At 38.1% G+C, this 16,137-nt stretch overlaps 1 protein-coding gene across 1 annotated transcript in view; it reads left to right on the plus strand.

Moving 5' to 3' along the window:
* The window catches only part of Sel1l2 (SEL1L2 adaptor subunit of SYVN1 ubiquitin ligase), a 62,696-nt gene that overhangs the window by 41,806 nt on the left and 4,753 nt on the right, over nt 1–16,137 (plus strand). The window contains exons 11-16 of the mRNA XM_076848944.2: nt 1,758–1,820; nt 2,366–2,453; nt 4,862–5,010; nt 6,198–6,363; nt 6,474–6,548; nt 10,640–10,812. Of these exons, the coding sequence (XP_076705059.2) occupies nt 1,758–1,820; nt 2,366–2,453; nt 4,862–5,010; nt 6,198–6,363; nt 6,474–6,548; nt 10,640–10,812 (714 nt within the window). The remainder of the gene's footprint in view (nt 1–1,757; nt 1,821–2,365; nt 2,454–4,861; nt 5,011–6,197; nt 6,364–6,473; nt 6,549–10,639; nt 10,813–16,137) is intronic.

Consider the following 16,137-nt stretch of genomic DNA (forward strand, 5'->3'; position numbering starts at 1 on the left):
TTGTGTGACTGGCTGGATCAGAGTGGTCAAGTAAGTGCTGCTGTCTTTGGACAGGGGAGGCACACTCTGGTTTGCACTGGACTCCACCATTCTCTCCTGGCTTAATATACTTCTTACATTACCAGAATGGCTCCTGCAGATGCCTAAATTGGCTACCCTTGACCTGAATGTTCTAAACAAGCACTCTGGGCATTAAACAGGTGATGAGTAGTCCAAAGAGCCTCAGTTTCCCAGGGACTCTCCTAAAGAAGAAAAATATTTGTTCCAGCTATTCTAACTTTCTTCTTCTTCTTTCCCCTTTTTTTTTAACCTTCTCTCATTTTCATCCCCTTCCCTTCCATTTTTCTCAACATCTAAAAGAAGTTAATTAGAAGAAGATAGGCTCACTAATCTTTGCCAAACCCCTCATACAAAGTCTTAATACTCCCCAAACAGCATGACACATGATTCCTAGAGATAAGTCACAGGTAGACATGGTCAGGAGAGAAAAGGGAAGAAGAGAACAGAGATGCCATTTATTTTAAATACAGATTGATTATCCTTAAGAACTCTTATAATACTGGGTCCTTTGGTTACATGCATAGGCCCAAAGTTTGGATTCTTGAAACAGTTTTGAAATGGAAAGAACACTCTGCTTGAATCCATAATAACCAAATTTAGATGGTAAGAAGAAATTCAGAAAGCTTTCTATTAGAACTTAAGTTCCTGAGGAAATATCATAAACCTGCCAAACAAACATATAGATATGCTGAAAGCAAGCCAGGGGGCCAAGCCATGGCTCCTTACACAGTTACCTGAGAGTGAAGCACATGAGGGGAGATAGAAAGAAAATGAGAGTTTTCTAATTGAGGAAGTCACTTTCAAGGTTCACTCTTCCCCTGGGATTGATATGCTAAATACCAATATATTTGAACACTTGCTTGTGGAACACTGTCTTCTAGTACTAAATGTGCTAAATGTACTCAGAGACATTAATCAGAAAATAAATGGTAATTAATTTAGCATCAAGTGGAAAAGAAAACATTGTTTGACACTATGAGCCGTCAAATTTGAATGAAGGAACATTTACCAACAATGCTTCACTATCTGTAGTGGCTGGATTGAAATCCACAGTCTCTAAAATGTTATTTGGCTATTTATGGCAACCTCCTTTGACCAAAGTAGGAAAGAACTGTCTGGATACACTTTCCCCTTTTGGAAAGCTCCTGTATGTCCTTCAAGATCCAACTCAAATGTCTTCACCCTGACAATTCAATCCTCTTCAATTCCTAGCCTCTCTGGGCATTTGAATGTCCTTCTTCTAGGTGAGCACAACTCTCTCAATTGATTTCACTTTAGAAGTTAGCACATTTGACATGACTTTTAGAAATCTGACCCGTCCCTCTGACATGGCTCAGAATCCACAAGTCTGTAAGCTCCTCAAGGCAGGGATCACAGTTCATTCATTTTTAACCTCTTACTTCTTCTGCCCAATGCCTATTATGGAATCACACACATAACAAATACTAAATGAGCATTGGATGAAAGAATGGAGTAAGGATTTGACATTCTTTTCCCTCTTATTTTCTTGTCAGAGGGGGTTATGAAGGTATAAAAGATAAACTAGAGAGGGTCAGAATAAGTTGCCAGCTGCCTGATTAACCTGCCTTGATTAATCTCTTACTGGGTACATTTCAAACATTTTAAATGACTTTGAAGTAATTTTCCTTATCATGAATTCTTCTGGGATTTTACTTAGATTTTTGTAACTCTTCTAGGGCAATGCAATTGGTCTTCATGGACTTGGTCTCCTTTACTTTTATGGAAAAGGAGTTCCTGTGGTAAGTTAAATAATTTCATTATATTTTCAACATATTTCTAGCAATTTATAAGGTAAAATTCATGGTAATTCATTAATTTATGGGAATTAGTCTCTATTACCTGGTTCATCAAACTATTGTATTTGATAATAGAGAAAAAAATAATTCAGTAGAATCTTTGCCAAAGAGACGTAGGAGAATAAGCTTGTGACAAAAATAGCAACTTTAATTATATCTTAGAATCATAGATTCTAAATAGCCTTAGAAATATCTGTCTCCTGAGGATTTTGATAGAGAAATTTGTCATCTTAGTTTAACATGTCTTTTGAGTGACCTTCTCCTGACATCTAAGGAAACCTACTGACAATGTAGAAAAATACGTAATTTACACTGAAAATGAGATAATTATTTCCTAACAGAATCTAATGTAATAATAAAATAAAATGTATTACATTTCTGATGCTATTTTAATTAGCCCATATGGCACTCTTTTAAAAAGTGGAAGGCAATTGTTACCATGGAGTTATACATATAGCTTTGAGTAATAGAGTGTAATTATCTTGCAGAATTATGCCGAAGCACTTAAATACTTTCAGAAAGCTGCAGAAAAAGGATGGCCCAATGCACAGTTCCAGTTAGGCTTCATGTACTACTGTAGGTACTACAAATACAGATACTTTATTTAGAATGACATATGCATTAGCAAGTCTGCTTCTTTTACAACAAAAACCAAATGGTTGGTGTGAGTGGTTTAGAAGGAACAGTCAGGCAGCAATTTGAAGAGGGATTTGAGGAAGACTGAAGAAAAGGCATCAATTTGAGGTTCTTGTGTTAGTCAATGCACATATCCAAAAGCAAGTATGAAACTCACGAGAAAAGTTGAAATTGAAGAGAAAGATTTAGGAGGCATCAACAAAATAGGTGTGAGTTAAAAGTATCTGAGACCACAAAGGGAAAAGAAAGTATGGAGAGAAGCACAGTGAGGTCTGGCCAGAAATCCGGTGATCCTCCAAGTCATTTTTAAAGGCTAGGCAGAGGAAGAGAGATCATCAGGAAGAATAAAACAGCATGGTCAGAGGGACAGGGGGGGAAATGATCTAAAAAATAGCCAAAGAGGCAGAGCTTTCCATAGAGAGTAAATGAATGAGCGGCAATATGGAGAATCTTGGTGAGAATATTAGACTGTTTGGGGTGGAAGCCAGATGACAATGGGTTAGAGTGTGAATGGAAGGTGAGGAAATACATGAATTAAAATGTTCTTATCAAAAGAAATGAATTACAGTAGAGGGGGTAGAGAGAGAAGAGGGGAGGGGAGATAGTAGAGGATAGGAAAGGCAGCAGAATACAACAGACACTAGTATGGCAATATGTAAATCAATGGATGTGCAACTGATGTGATTCTGCAATCTGTATACGGGGTAAAAATGGGAGTTCATATCCCACTTGAATCAAAGTGTGAAATATGATATATCAAGAACTATGTAATGTTTTGAACAACCAACAATAAAAATTAATTTTTAAAAAGTGCACCTTTAAAGTAAAAGAGAGAGATGGAATTACAGAACAAAGGGGGACAAGAACCAAGAGCAAGTTGTTTTTGCATGAGAGACCTAAACATAATTATAATTGATGAAAAAAGTTTCTGGAAAAGTTAATGGTATTAGGATCTGATTGGGCCCATGTCAGTGGACACCTCATTAACCTTGATAGAGAAGTAGGATTTCTCATCCTTGAAGACTGGAAGGAGGGAGGAAAGGATGGTGTAATGTAAATATGGGGCAGGAGGATGGGGAGATCTCTCCTCTTTTGCATTTGGCTTTTCATCATGTTCAGAGCTCGCCTCAGAATTTATTGAGGAAGGATAATATGAAGTTTTCCTCAATAATTTCCTAGGTAAAATATTGTCTTCTGAAAGCAGAGGTAGAGAGGTTGGGGTAGGGTGTTTTTAATAATCTCTCTGGAGGCTGAGAGAGTGGTCAGGACAAATATTAAGAGAACTGAACATATCCCCACCAAGTCCTTCATATCAGAGGTGTAGCCAGAATGCAACTGACCATATCATAAATGTCAAATATGGTCAAGAGGTCAGCTGACATTTTCCAAAGTAGCTCACACAAAGGCTCTTTTTGTTGCACTATATTGGGGAGAGCATTGAGGACTTTTTCTTGTAATTCATGCCAAGTCCTCAGGTCAGGATCTGTCATTCCTAAAGCTCCCAGGGAAAGAGTAATAGTAATCCTAATGTATATTAAATCTTTTTATGCTTTCACTCATTTAATCCTCTCAACACACCAGGTAGTGGGGTGGGGGGCATAGCACATTGTTTATAGATGAACAAACTGAGTTGGACATGTTGTCTAGGACCACACAGTTAGTGGAGCTAGGATTCAAGCAATGTGCCTCCATAACTTTTACTTTTAATCACTACATGGCATTGCCTCTAAAGGCCAAGAAATGTTAGAGCTGGGAGGAAGTTTAAGGACCATTTAGGGAAAGCTTTTGCAAGTAAAATGCCAGGTGTGTCTAACTCAAAAAGAGGAGTAATAGGAGAGTCAGGACAAGATTTTCTAATGCTGGGAATCTCCTGATTCATTTGCTTCAGTACCAAATGCCTCTCCTTGCTCCAACCATGAGTTGGGTCAGAGATGGGTTTCCTGGAGCTGGGGATTTTCTTCTCCATGCTCCATGATTGTGGCTGGGTAAGCTATACTGGTATCCTGGCATGGAAAGATGACAAGGATGGTGAGTAGATCATGGTGAAACTCCTGTTCCTTAGAGACCACCACTTGGTCTCCTTCTCATTAATGAATTATACCATATTGAGGAAATATTTTAATGAGATTAAACTTCTTTTTCTTAGTTTTCTGATAAGTCAAGTTCACGCATTTCTAAATTCTTGCATCCTAAATCAGCTCCCCACCCCCCAAGAGTGGATTTGACTTTTGATTGGCTTTTCCCAGTCTATTTAAGCTAGCAGGTATCACTATGACTATTATAGTCATAGATTATAACGTTAAAAAAAAAACAAATAGGGAATATCTCAAAACAGTTTTAATTTTCAGCTGGCTCTGGAGTATGGAAGGATTACAAACTTGCCTTCAAATATTTTTACTTGGCATCCCAGAGCGGGCAGCCCCTTGCCATTTATTATCTTGCTGAGATGTATGCAACAGGAACAGGAGTATTAAGATCCTGCAGAACTGCCGTGGAGGTAAATACTGGTCTGTTTTTCAAGTTCTTATCATTTCGCACACGGGGATACTGTCCTTAAATTGTGGGCGCTTTTTATTTTTATGGGAATTACCTCTTTTCTTCGCATTGACATTGTGAACACTGACATTTGCCAGAGAGAAAAAACAGTGATGTAACTTGGATTGGGAAAAGAGAAAGGAAGTGATCTCTCCTCTTTTGCATTTGGCTTTTTATCACGTTCAGAGCTCGCCTCAGAATTTAGTTAAGGAGTTCTGTTTCAGCCTTCAATCAAATCACCAGGGTAATTTGGCACTTCTAGTGGGATTGGGAATTGCTACTTGGGAAACGAAAGGCTTGATTTAGCCTAGAAAATGTAGCCCATTTTTTTCCCAGAAAGCCAGGTCCTTAGGTGTTTGATGATTTGGATGACAATTGAGAGAGTGGATTCTTTAAGCCTGAGCCAGTAATGGACTTTTCAAAAAAAAGCTTTTAGGACCTATTGCCCTTCATTGATTTATTAAATATGTCTGCTGCAACAGTATAAATACCTCCATGTTGCAATCTGGTCCCTCTGAAACTCATTTCAAAAGCTGCCAGCTAATAATCTATCTTTAGATTTGCTCCTTTGCCAACTTCCTAATGAATTATGTATGGCTAACCTCTTTTGGTTACATAAGGGCTATTCAGCTACGTTGACATTTGTCCCTGTAGAGCTTTGCACACCTCCCTCGCAGTTATGTCACCTATACCCTGAGGCACTGTATTCCCTTCTTTCTCTCCTTTTCACATCAGCTGTGGCCTTGTAACTTGCCCAAGCAGAGCAGCAGTACCCACAAAGGCCCTTTAAAGAACAAACAAACAAACAAACAAACAACCCTGAACTCAGTACATTCTTGTCCTGCCAAATAGCCTCCTGCCAGGAAAGTTTATTATGCAAATTTAAAGTAAGCTTGAGGAAGTTTCTCTCAAGACAAAAAAACAAAAACAAAAAACCAACACACACACACACACACACACACACTTGTAATTTTTTGTGCCTGTAAAAAGTATTAACTCTTCACTCTAAATAATTTGCAAAAACCATGCATCAGGCTTAAAATTCTTGCCTGATCAGCCAGTGGAAGCTGAACACAAATTTCATTATCATTTTCCTGGGATGAAATATACTGGCTAACTAGTCTGCTTGATTTCTTTTCCCACATACAGCTTTATAAAGGTGTCTGTGAACTAGGCCACTGGGCTGAGAAATTCCTGACAGCTTACTTTGCCTATAAGGATGGTGATATAGATTCTTCTCTTGTTCAGTATGCACTGCTTGCAGAAATGGGGTATGAAGTAGCTCAAAGCAATTCAGCATTCATTTTGGAATCTAGTAAGAAAGATAAGTTAAAATTCTCTAATCATACATATGCATGTATGACTTTACTACAGAGGCATTTTAAGCCTTCTTAATGGAATGTCTTTTTTTTTTTTTTTTTCTAGAAAAGGCTAAAATTCTTGAAAAAGAGAAGATGTATCCAATGGCACTTCTTCTATGGAATCGAGCTGCCATTCAAGGTATATAAAACCTAGATAAAAATAAGAAAATACCTTCTCCCTGTCCACTATTATTCATCTGATTTGCTTCAGCAATGTTTTGGGACATGCAGACTATCAAGTAGGTGACATTTGAACTATACTGATGTTAGAGGTCATTTTCAGGAATTTATTTTCTTCATTATTCTCAAAGTCCCTTGGTTTTGCGAACCCTAGGAATTTTTTTTTTTTTTAATAGCTCTGTCTCCATGGCACCAGAGCAGTTGTTTGAAACATTTCTTTTACTCAAGAAAACAATTTTCTTAGTCTGGCTTCAGTCACTCATTTGCTGAGTTGTTTACTGGACTAATCGGGACCTATGCCTTTGTGAGTTTATAAGCAAAATTAGTCATGTATCTGAGACTCATTTGATTTATCTTCTAAAATATCACATTGATGATTAGTATAAAACTCAGATATTTACTATAACCATTAACACGTTTGAACCAAAAATCAAACAAAAACAAAGCAGAAATGAGTGGGAAGATCCTTTTCCCTTACCTGGAATTCTCATGTCCCTCCCACTTATTGGTTTTCCATGTGGTAAAGAATATAAAATACCATTGGTGGGAAAAGCCTTGACAGGAGGCATTTGCATCACTGTGTCATTTTTCTCCTAAAATTATACTATTAAAACTAGAGCAATATTATAAAGCTGTCACAATTGGCATTTAGATATGGGGAGAACTCTTACAATAAGAGAGCAATTTTGCTTCCAATTAAGTTTCTTAAAATCTATCATGCTAAGACCAAATCATCCCTTTTAACAGGAAATGAATAGGATAAAAAATGATTCTCAGCTGATGCTAATATGAGGCAGAGGAAAAAGTCACAGTTGTGCCTTCTCAGATCTAGTTGAGCCAGTAGCACAGCAGCAAGCCATCAGTGCAATTTTAGAGAGAATTTCCCTTTCTTTTTTATTGCATTTTAGAAAGCCTTTGCTTTCTAAAATGCAATAAAGACCTTATTTAGAGTGGGAAAACAACACTAGCAACCTCTCAGCCATGGCAAATCAGTTTAGTTGCAACAAATGCAGGTTTATTCCAAGATACGAAATGGTGTGAATTGGACCAAGGAAGAGAGATACTGAAAATGAGGGGACATTAATATTAAACAAATTCCCCAGTATAAAAAAGTCAGGCCTCTAAAATGAGTTATGTGTCACAGAGAGGTCAGGCATTAAATGTCCCTGAAGATGTGGCTGTGAGTATCTCACTTGGGGGTTAGGAAATCTAATAATGAAATTTTCCAATTAGTCACTAGTGGTGCTTCTTTTAGCAGTTGTTTCATGTGAAGAGAGCACTGAGCCATCAGGACTCAGTCACCACCTTGTAACTGTGAAACCAAAATAGAAATCCCTCTACTGTCAACAGATCCCCCCAGGAGCCTGTCAGAATCACCACATGCCCCTGGTAGGTCCTGCTCATTAAGGTGGAGCTGAATCCTCAGAGAATCAGCTTGTTCACTGCCTTGCAATCTCAGACTTCTGGGATCCTGCTTGGAGCTTGTAAAGCTTGAAAATGCACAGGAAAGTCTGCACCCTTTGTGGTTATAACAAAGAAGGGCAGTTTGGGACAAAATTAGAAATGGAGTGCATTTCTCTTTAGGCTTCTATGGACCTCCTACCTCTCCAGGCCTTTCTAGGATTCTTTCCTGGTACCATTCCCCAAAGGACTTACTCCCAGTTGCCTATACATTTTGAAGCATATGGCGAGCAAACCCTGATAACTCATGTCTTTGTCACTTTTAAGAAATTTTATAACATTAACTGGACTCTGAGAGAACTAAAGTTGGCTCTCTTAAAGATATTTACATTTTAATGGGATTATACAAGATTAAAAGAAATTTATACCCCCAAAGGAAAATGGGGAGAAATTTTGAAAGGATTCCTGGATCACTTAATGAAACACCTCAGACTATACCATAAAGGCTACTTCCTCTTTTTTCCAAGTAAGCCTAGACTGACTATGCAAAGGATTGCTGCAGCTGAGATGAATGTCAAAGGTGCGTTTTCCCTCATCTTTTTAGTTAATGTTCTTCTGGAGAATAGAAATAAGGACCCCACCCCATTTAGGAGTCATCCCTACGTGGTCTTCAAAAGACTGAGATAGCATTTCTGAAAACGTCAAGTGGCTCTTTTCTCCTTGACATACTCGTGTTTGTTGGAGAGCAATATCCGAAATTACTTAACCCCTGAGGAAAGCATTTTCTAAAACATTTTCTACCATTTCTACTCATTTATTCCATGAAAATTTATACCATTCCAGGTTCTGAGATGACTTTAGTTTTGCCTTCATAGAGTTACTGCCCTCATGAGGGAGAAAGAAAATAAACTAGGAAACAAATATGATAACAAAGATATGTATTGTGAAGGATATAAAAGCATGGAGATGGGATAGGTTACTATTGGGGTGGGGGCTGAGGGGTTGCATTAGGAAGGTAGTCAGAGAAAGCCACTAGGTAGGGAAGTGGCCTTGTGCTGAGAATCAAATGACAAAAATGCAGCCATGTGAAGAATTGGAAGAATTTCAGACACACTAGGCAGAGGGACTTGAGGGACCCTGAGGCAGAGGAGTTTTGTTGTGTTTGAATAATTATTAAGGCCAGAAGTCTAGAACTTTCTAGACTCCTAGTGACATGCAGTGAGGTAAGTCAGGGAGGTAAGAGACATGTTAGGTATGATTCATAGGTCAGGTAAAGAGCTGGATATTATTCCAAGTAGAAAATGAAGCCACTGAGGATTTTAAACAGAAAAATAATGTGACTTAATTTTGCATTTTAAAAAGATCACCTTGTGTGGAGAATGGATTGAAATATGGAGACATAAAAATGTTTGAAGTCTATTCTAGTATTCCAGTCTTAAACTAGATGGTGAGGAGATGTCAAGAGATGTGTGTTGTAGAGGTAGAACCAACAGGACTTGCAAATTGGATGATGGAGTTGAGGTAAAAAGAGAAAGTATGAATGATTTCCCTAGATTTATAGTGTGAACAATGATGATGCTAGTATTATGGGAAGAAAAAGTTTTAGGAAATCTCTGCAGACATCTTAAATTTAAGATCCAAGCAATCAGAAGGAATTACATATAAGAGTCTGGGCCCCGGAAAGACATAGATAAAAATTCAGAAATAGCTAATATACAGATGACCAGGGGACTAGATAAGGTCTCTTAGAGAAAGAATTGAGATAAAGGAGAGCGGGTGGGGAGAGAAAAGAAGAAAGAGAAATAGGAGCAAGTTCTTGACATGCTAATATCTAGAAACTGGGAAGAAGGAGTTGGGCAAGAGTTTGAAAAGGAAAGATCTGTGAGGTGGAGAGAAATCAAATGAAGGCCATATCATTGATGCCAAGAAAGGAAAGCTCTTGGGCAGTTGTGTTCTGTGGCTCCAATGCTGCTTGGAGGTTCAGTAATATGAAGACAGAGATTTGGTTGCATGGAAGTCACCAACCATCTTGAAAATAGCACTTTCATTGTGTAAGGGGCAGAGGTCAGATTGAAATGTGTTGAAGAGTACATGGGAGGTGAAGGTCTGGAGATAGTGGGTATAGAACACACTTTTGAAAATGTCGATCATAAAGAGGAGCAGAGAAATGTGGCAGTAGCTAGGAAATACCATGGGTAAAAGAGCATATTTATTTTTATTTCTAGAAGATACCAGAGCATGTTCAAATCCAATGCGGTTGATAGGGTACAGAGGAAGAAACCAGTGATATAGAAAAGTAGGTCTTCAGGAATGGAGACTAGGAATGGAAGGGGTGGGGTTGAGAGTTGAGCTACCTACAAAAAAAATGAATTTAAAAGGTAAAATTTGTAATATATTGTTTTTTAAGAACACTTATACTATACCATGAATATTTTCCTACAATGAAGACAACTAGCATCAAGTGATATATTTTTTATTTTATAAATTATATCTAATACTGATTCTGAATATGTGTGTGTGTGTGTGTGTGTGTGTGTGTGTGTGTGTGTGAGTGTGTGTGTTATTTTCAAGGATCATTAGGTTAACTTACTGGGAATTACACATGAACCATTTGAGTTATGATTGTTATCTTTCTTATGTTTCCACTAGGCAACGCATTCGCTAGAGTAAAAATTGGAGATTACCATTACTATGGCTACGGGACTAAGAAAGATTATGAAACAGCAGCCACACATTACAGCATTGCAGCTGACAAATATCAGAGTGCACAAGCCATGTTCAATCTGGCCTATATGTATGAACATGGCTTAGGTATTGCAAAGGTAATTGCATTGATTTGAGCCTAGTAAAGACAGCTGTGTGGGAAGGAAACATTTAAAAATATTTTTAATTTCATTCATGTCTTCAGTTTAGAGGAGAAAGGCAAAGACTTAGCATTTGCTGAGTTTCTCCCATGTGCCAACACATATTACTTACTCTACTATGAACTCTATGAAAATTATATTATTTTCTCCATTTATGCTAAGGACATAATGAATGAATAGGAGAAGTATAGTCTAGGCCAATTTGATTCATAGTTTTCTACTTTTTCCAGCACATACTTTTTCTAGTGGGACCCCTGCCTTTATTTCTTTCCACTTTCAGGCCATTTTCCACTGAAATTTCCACCAACACTCAAACTTTCAGTAACAAAGACAAAGCAGAATGAGATAAGAGCTGAAGACTGAGGTGGCATTAATCCAGAAATGTCTTTTGAAGCACCCACAGTTCCATGATACAGCACTGGGCAGTATAAAAAGTCCCAAGAGAATGGCTTTCCATCTTCTAAGGAAAGACTACATTTGACTTGAAGTATATTCATAAGGAAAGGGAGCTAACATTACATGGTGTTATTGGGCAAATCCTTTAGTCAGCAAGTATAATTACTCAGAAGATGGCACTGAGGTTGACAGGATGAGAAAGGGGTGTTAAAATGTCAATAATGATAATAATAGTCAGGTACTGGGTTAGATGTATTATGTACACTGCCTTTTAAATCACACAGCCACTTGATGAGGTAAGCCCTATAATGTCCTCACTATATGAATCAGGAAACCACAGTACAGTGGTTAGATCATTTGGCCAACCTAGCAGAGTTCATCAGTGGTGGAGCCAGAATTTCAACAAAATAGGCCTGTATAATCCCAAGTTTTTTGGGCCCTATACTGAATCATTCTTAGCGTTCAAGTATACATTTCTCTTCAGGATTTATACTCCTGGATGCATTTCTAGAATCATATAATGTGGAGATTATTGGCTTTTTAAATGCTCTTCTTTCTTCCAATTATGCTAATAATTGAATAGTAGGGAATTTCCTATCTGAGAACTACTAAGACAGTGCACACTGCAGCCAAAGCTTCTGATGCAGGTACTGATTATCCAGCAGAAGAGATTCCTGCTGTCTTGTTCTCCCCTGCAGTCTACCTTTTGCCTGATCATTTTTCATTGGTTTCAGGGTCCAAAGCAATAGAAAAATGTCAAATCCAAATCCAGCCTATTCCCCTTTACCTAGCAGATTTGAGCTAACTGTGGAAATTTTTGGAGAGAATGGACTGGACCCAATACCCAAATTAGATGATTCTTTAGATGTTACTTAGCCACCCTCCACCCCCGACCTTCTGCCATCCACGTCTGTAAAACAGAACTAATCATACCTGGCCTGCCCCTGGCTTTGAGAATAAAACAAATAAGCCTTTGTGAAAGGGCTTTGTAGTTAAACAGTGTGTGGAATGACTGTTTTTTAGATCAGGAGGGAATTTAAGCAATTGCTAAGTAAGTCTTCAATAAGATTAAAGCTTTTATTCATCATTTCCCATTCAAAATATAATAACTTGAGAGAAGCATTGTTTATAGAAAGGATATGAATGACTCCACTCCATGTGTTAAGTTCAAGTTAGCTCTCCCACCCCTTATGCTTCAAAAAGGACGTTGTTTCCCTGAAAGCCACTACCCCACCACTGTGAAGCCATTTCTGTCCTGAGTTCCTGGAGCTGAGGTGGGGCATCCTATCAGGACACATGACCAATGGTACAGGAGAGGACATGCCATTTGCTGGGGCCCAGCTGGCTGACCACAGTGGAGACTTTGGTTTTCCTCCTTGGAGTCACCAAGGATCTCTCTGCTAAGCACTTTCTTCCCAATGTCAAATAGCAGCTATTGAGACAGCCATTTCATACATTCAGGAAAAAACCTTTGACGTTTCCTTCTGGTCCCTTCTCTATTCTTTTCTGACAGAGTTCCTGTTAAATTGTGGGTAGTTCATTTTGATCAGGATCACTCAGTTGAGATCTGTTTATTCCTATAGAAAGTGTCTACATTAAAGGGAAAAAAACAGCCTCAGATTTGAATAAGGAATTTTAGAGTTATCTAATGAGGAACCATTGCTCTTTATCTTCATTAATTTTCTTTGTTTAGCAATTAGAAAAATAATCACTGAGTACCCAAGGGCAAAGTTTATTAATCTTGCCATCTCACAGTCAAATTAACAAGAAAATTATAATTCTTAAAATAAATATTGTGAAAATTAAAAGCCCCAAACTTTACCAATGAAAGCAAAGAGGTTAGGAGAATAGTCCTTATTATTTGTGATTGTGAAATTAAGCAAAATGCCTAAAAATCCTTATTAGTTAATCCTCTTGTAAATCAGTGAGAAAGATGAATATAATATTACCAGAGTTTCTCTGAGAATCAAAGAAGGTTGGTGGAATCATGTTTTTGTAAACTCTGTATTTAAGATCTCTGAGGAAGAAATGAGAAATAAATCAACTCTCAGTAAATCAGTGTAAAAATATGGGTCACTGGGGGCTGGGGCTATAGCTTAGTGGTAGAGCGCTTGCCTAGCACATGTGAGGCACTGGGTTCAATCCCTAGCACCACATAAAAATAAACAAATAAAATAAAGGCATGCTGTCCATCTACAACTACAAAAAAAATTAAAAAAAATATGGATCACTGTTGTTCTCATTTTTCTTTAGGAAAAGAAGGTGGGACTAGTTAATGCAGGTGAGTTATCCTAATAGCTTCAGAGAGAACCATTAGCTCAGTGAGCTGCTTGACCTAAATGAGGACAAGGACTAATCAAATTATATTTGATTTGGAATTACTTCAGAAATTGAATCATGAATGAAACCTGTTGTTCAACTCTCCTGACCATTCCTTCTATCTTTACTCTGGTTAGGGTCTGAATTCTGCTCACATGGGTTTGTTGCAAAGGCTATTTGGGGTCTCCCATTCTAATGTTTTTCTTTTAAACAGAGATGGCTCTGCCCACCAAAGACTTGTTTAGAATCACAGATCCTTACTTAGCATAGTTGTTAGGGTTTGCCTGCCTAGCCAGAGGCTACCTCTCCCAGCACTCATTGCATCCACATGACTAGTTCTTAGAAGTGGTATGGAAGTAAAACAGAAGGATGCCATTAGAGGACTAAGGGAACTAAGAACAAGGTGGAGCTTCTTCCTAGACTCTTTCCTCTTCCATTGACTGAATGAAGCAGAAGGTACAAAGGCTCCTGGGAGTTGCAGAACAACATGATGGACAGAGATTGAGTCCCCAGTTACTGTGTGATGAAAATTCAGCAGCACCTAGGAACATCCCATATTGGAATACTGAACGAAAGAAACAAAATTCTGTGGTATTAGGCCACTGAAATTCAGGGTTTGTTATAGATGTTAGCATCACCTTAATTAACACGATTTTCTTGATAAAATATAACTCTGGTATTGTAAAACCGCTCCCCACACACAAAAATGCAAACATACAAAAGAATCTTATTGGCTTCCTTTTGCCTAATGAAGTCTAGACTTCTTACCCTAAATTCATAACCTTCCTTGACCTAAACTACCTTGATAATAATGGTTGATATGTCACCTTTCCCCCTAAATTGTAAGCTACTTATTCTTTTCCCCCAAAGACTTTAAACTGAACTCTTCTGACTCTTGATCATAGTACACTTTATGCGGGACTGGGGGACCATTAAAGATCAGCACACTTTTCAAAGAATAGTTTGATGTCATTATCTCTATGAAGCCTCCAGTGATCCCCCCAATTTAAAAGATACCTACTTCTAAACTGCAATGGAATTGTGCTCTGCTTTTCATTCATTCATTCATTCATTCACTAGAATACTTATGAAGTGCTTGTTTTGTGTCAGGAAGCACTGTGCTTGGTTCTGAGGACAGGAGCAGAATAAGGATATGGCCATAGCTATAGGTAAAGACCAAAATGGTGTGTGTGTTTATGTATATGAGTGTGGGTTCACCTGAAAAGAATTAGAAGTAAAGTATCATCAACATGTTAAGGAGAGGACAATTCATTTCATGGGAGGAGGAAATTAGTACTCTCAAGTGCCATTCTAAAATGTTTTGTAACATGGAGTATGTATGAGAAACACACGATGAACTTTTCTAAAGGGAGGAAAGCATATATGCTTAAAGACAATGACTAGGTCAGGCATGGTGACTGATGCCTGAAATCCCAGAGGCTGGGGAGACTGACGCAGGAGGATCGTGAGTTCCAAGTCAGCTTCAGCAACATAGCGGGGCCCTGAGCAACTCAGGGAGACCCTGACTCTAAATAAAATATTAAAAGGGACTGGGGATGTGGCTCAGTGGTTAAGCGCCCCTGAGTTTAATCCCCAGTGCCAAAAAAAAAAAAAAAAAAAGACTAGGAAAGCTATCTTAAAGTAAGACAAAAGTTGAAGGGAAATTTTCATTGGAGATGAATTTCAAATATATATATATATATATACACACACACACATACATATACATACACACTGAGATTTACTAGATAACATATTTAAGGAGTCCTGCAGAGAAAACAAAATCACATTACTGAATAAATTATAAATAGGTCTGTCAAAAATAAAAGTAATTATGGCATAAAACATTTTTATTTCTCATTTGTCTGCTCTGACCACCTATGGAGCATTACAGCTGAATTCTTAGATACCAGAGTAAAATTATCATCTAGAAAGGATAGGTTAAAGTTAGGTAGTTAAATGTTCCTTCCAGAAATATGGTAGGACAGCTGGGCACAGTGGTGCATGCCTGTAATTCTAGCAGTTCAGGAGGCTGAGGCAGGAGGATCTCAGTTCAAAGCTGGCCTCTGCAACTTGGTGAGGCCCTAAGCAACTTAGTGAGACTGTCTCAAAACAAACAAACAAAAATTTTTAAAAAGGGCTGGCAATGTGGCTCAGTGGTTGAGAACTCCTGGGTTCAATCCCTGGTTTAAAAAAAAAAAAAGTGAAATGGTCACAACCTCTTGGCACAGTGGTGAATGACTGTAATCCCAGTGACCGGGGAGGCTGAAGCAGGGGGATCCCAAGTTTGAGACCAACTTTGGCAAGAAAGGTTAAGTCTTTTAGCCAAATTCCCTTGACTTCTAAGTGGTGGATCTAGGATTCAAATCTTAATAGTCTGTTTCTATCCTACTCATTTAAGCACTAGGTATAGAATAGTAAGTGATTCTTCTCAGAATTAAAAAGGGCTGGAGACATAGCTCAGTGGTAGAGTACCCCTGGGTTTAATCCCCAGTACCATAAAAAAAAAATGTCTTAACCATTCATGAAGTAAACGTCTATTAGCTAATAAAATAACCAGAAATATGC

This window comes from Callospermophilus lateralis, chromosome 3, assembly GCF_048772815.1.
Source record: "Callospermophilus lateralis isolate mCalLat2 chromosome 3, mCalLat2.hap1, whole genome shotgun sequence".
NCBI classification, from domain to species: domain Eukaryota; kingdom Metazoa; phylum Chordata; class Mammalia; order Rodentia; family Sciuridae; genus Callospermophilus; species Callospermophilus lateralis.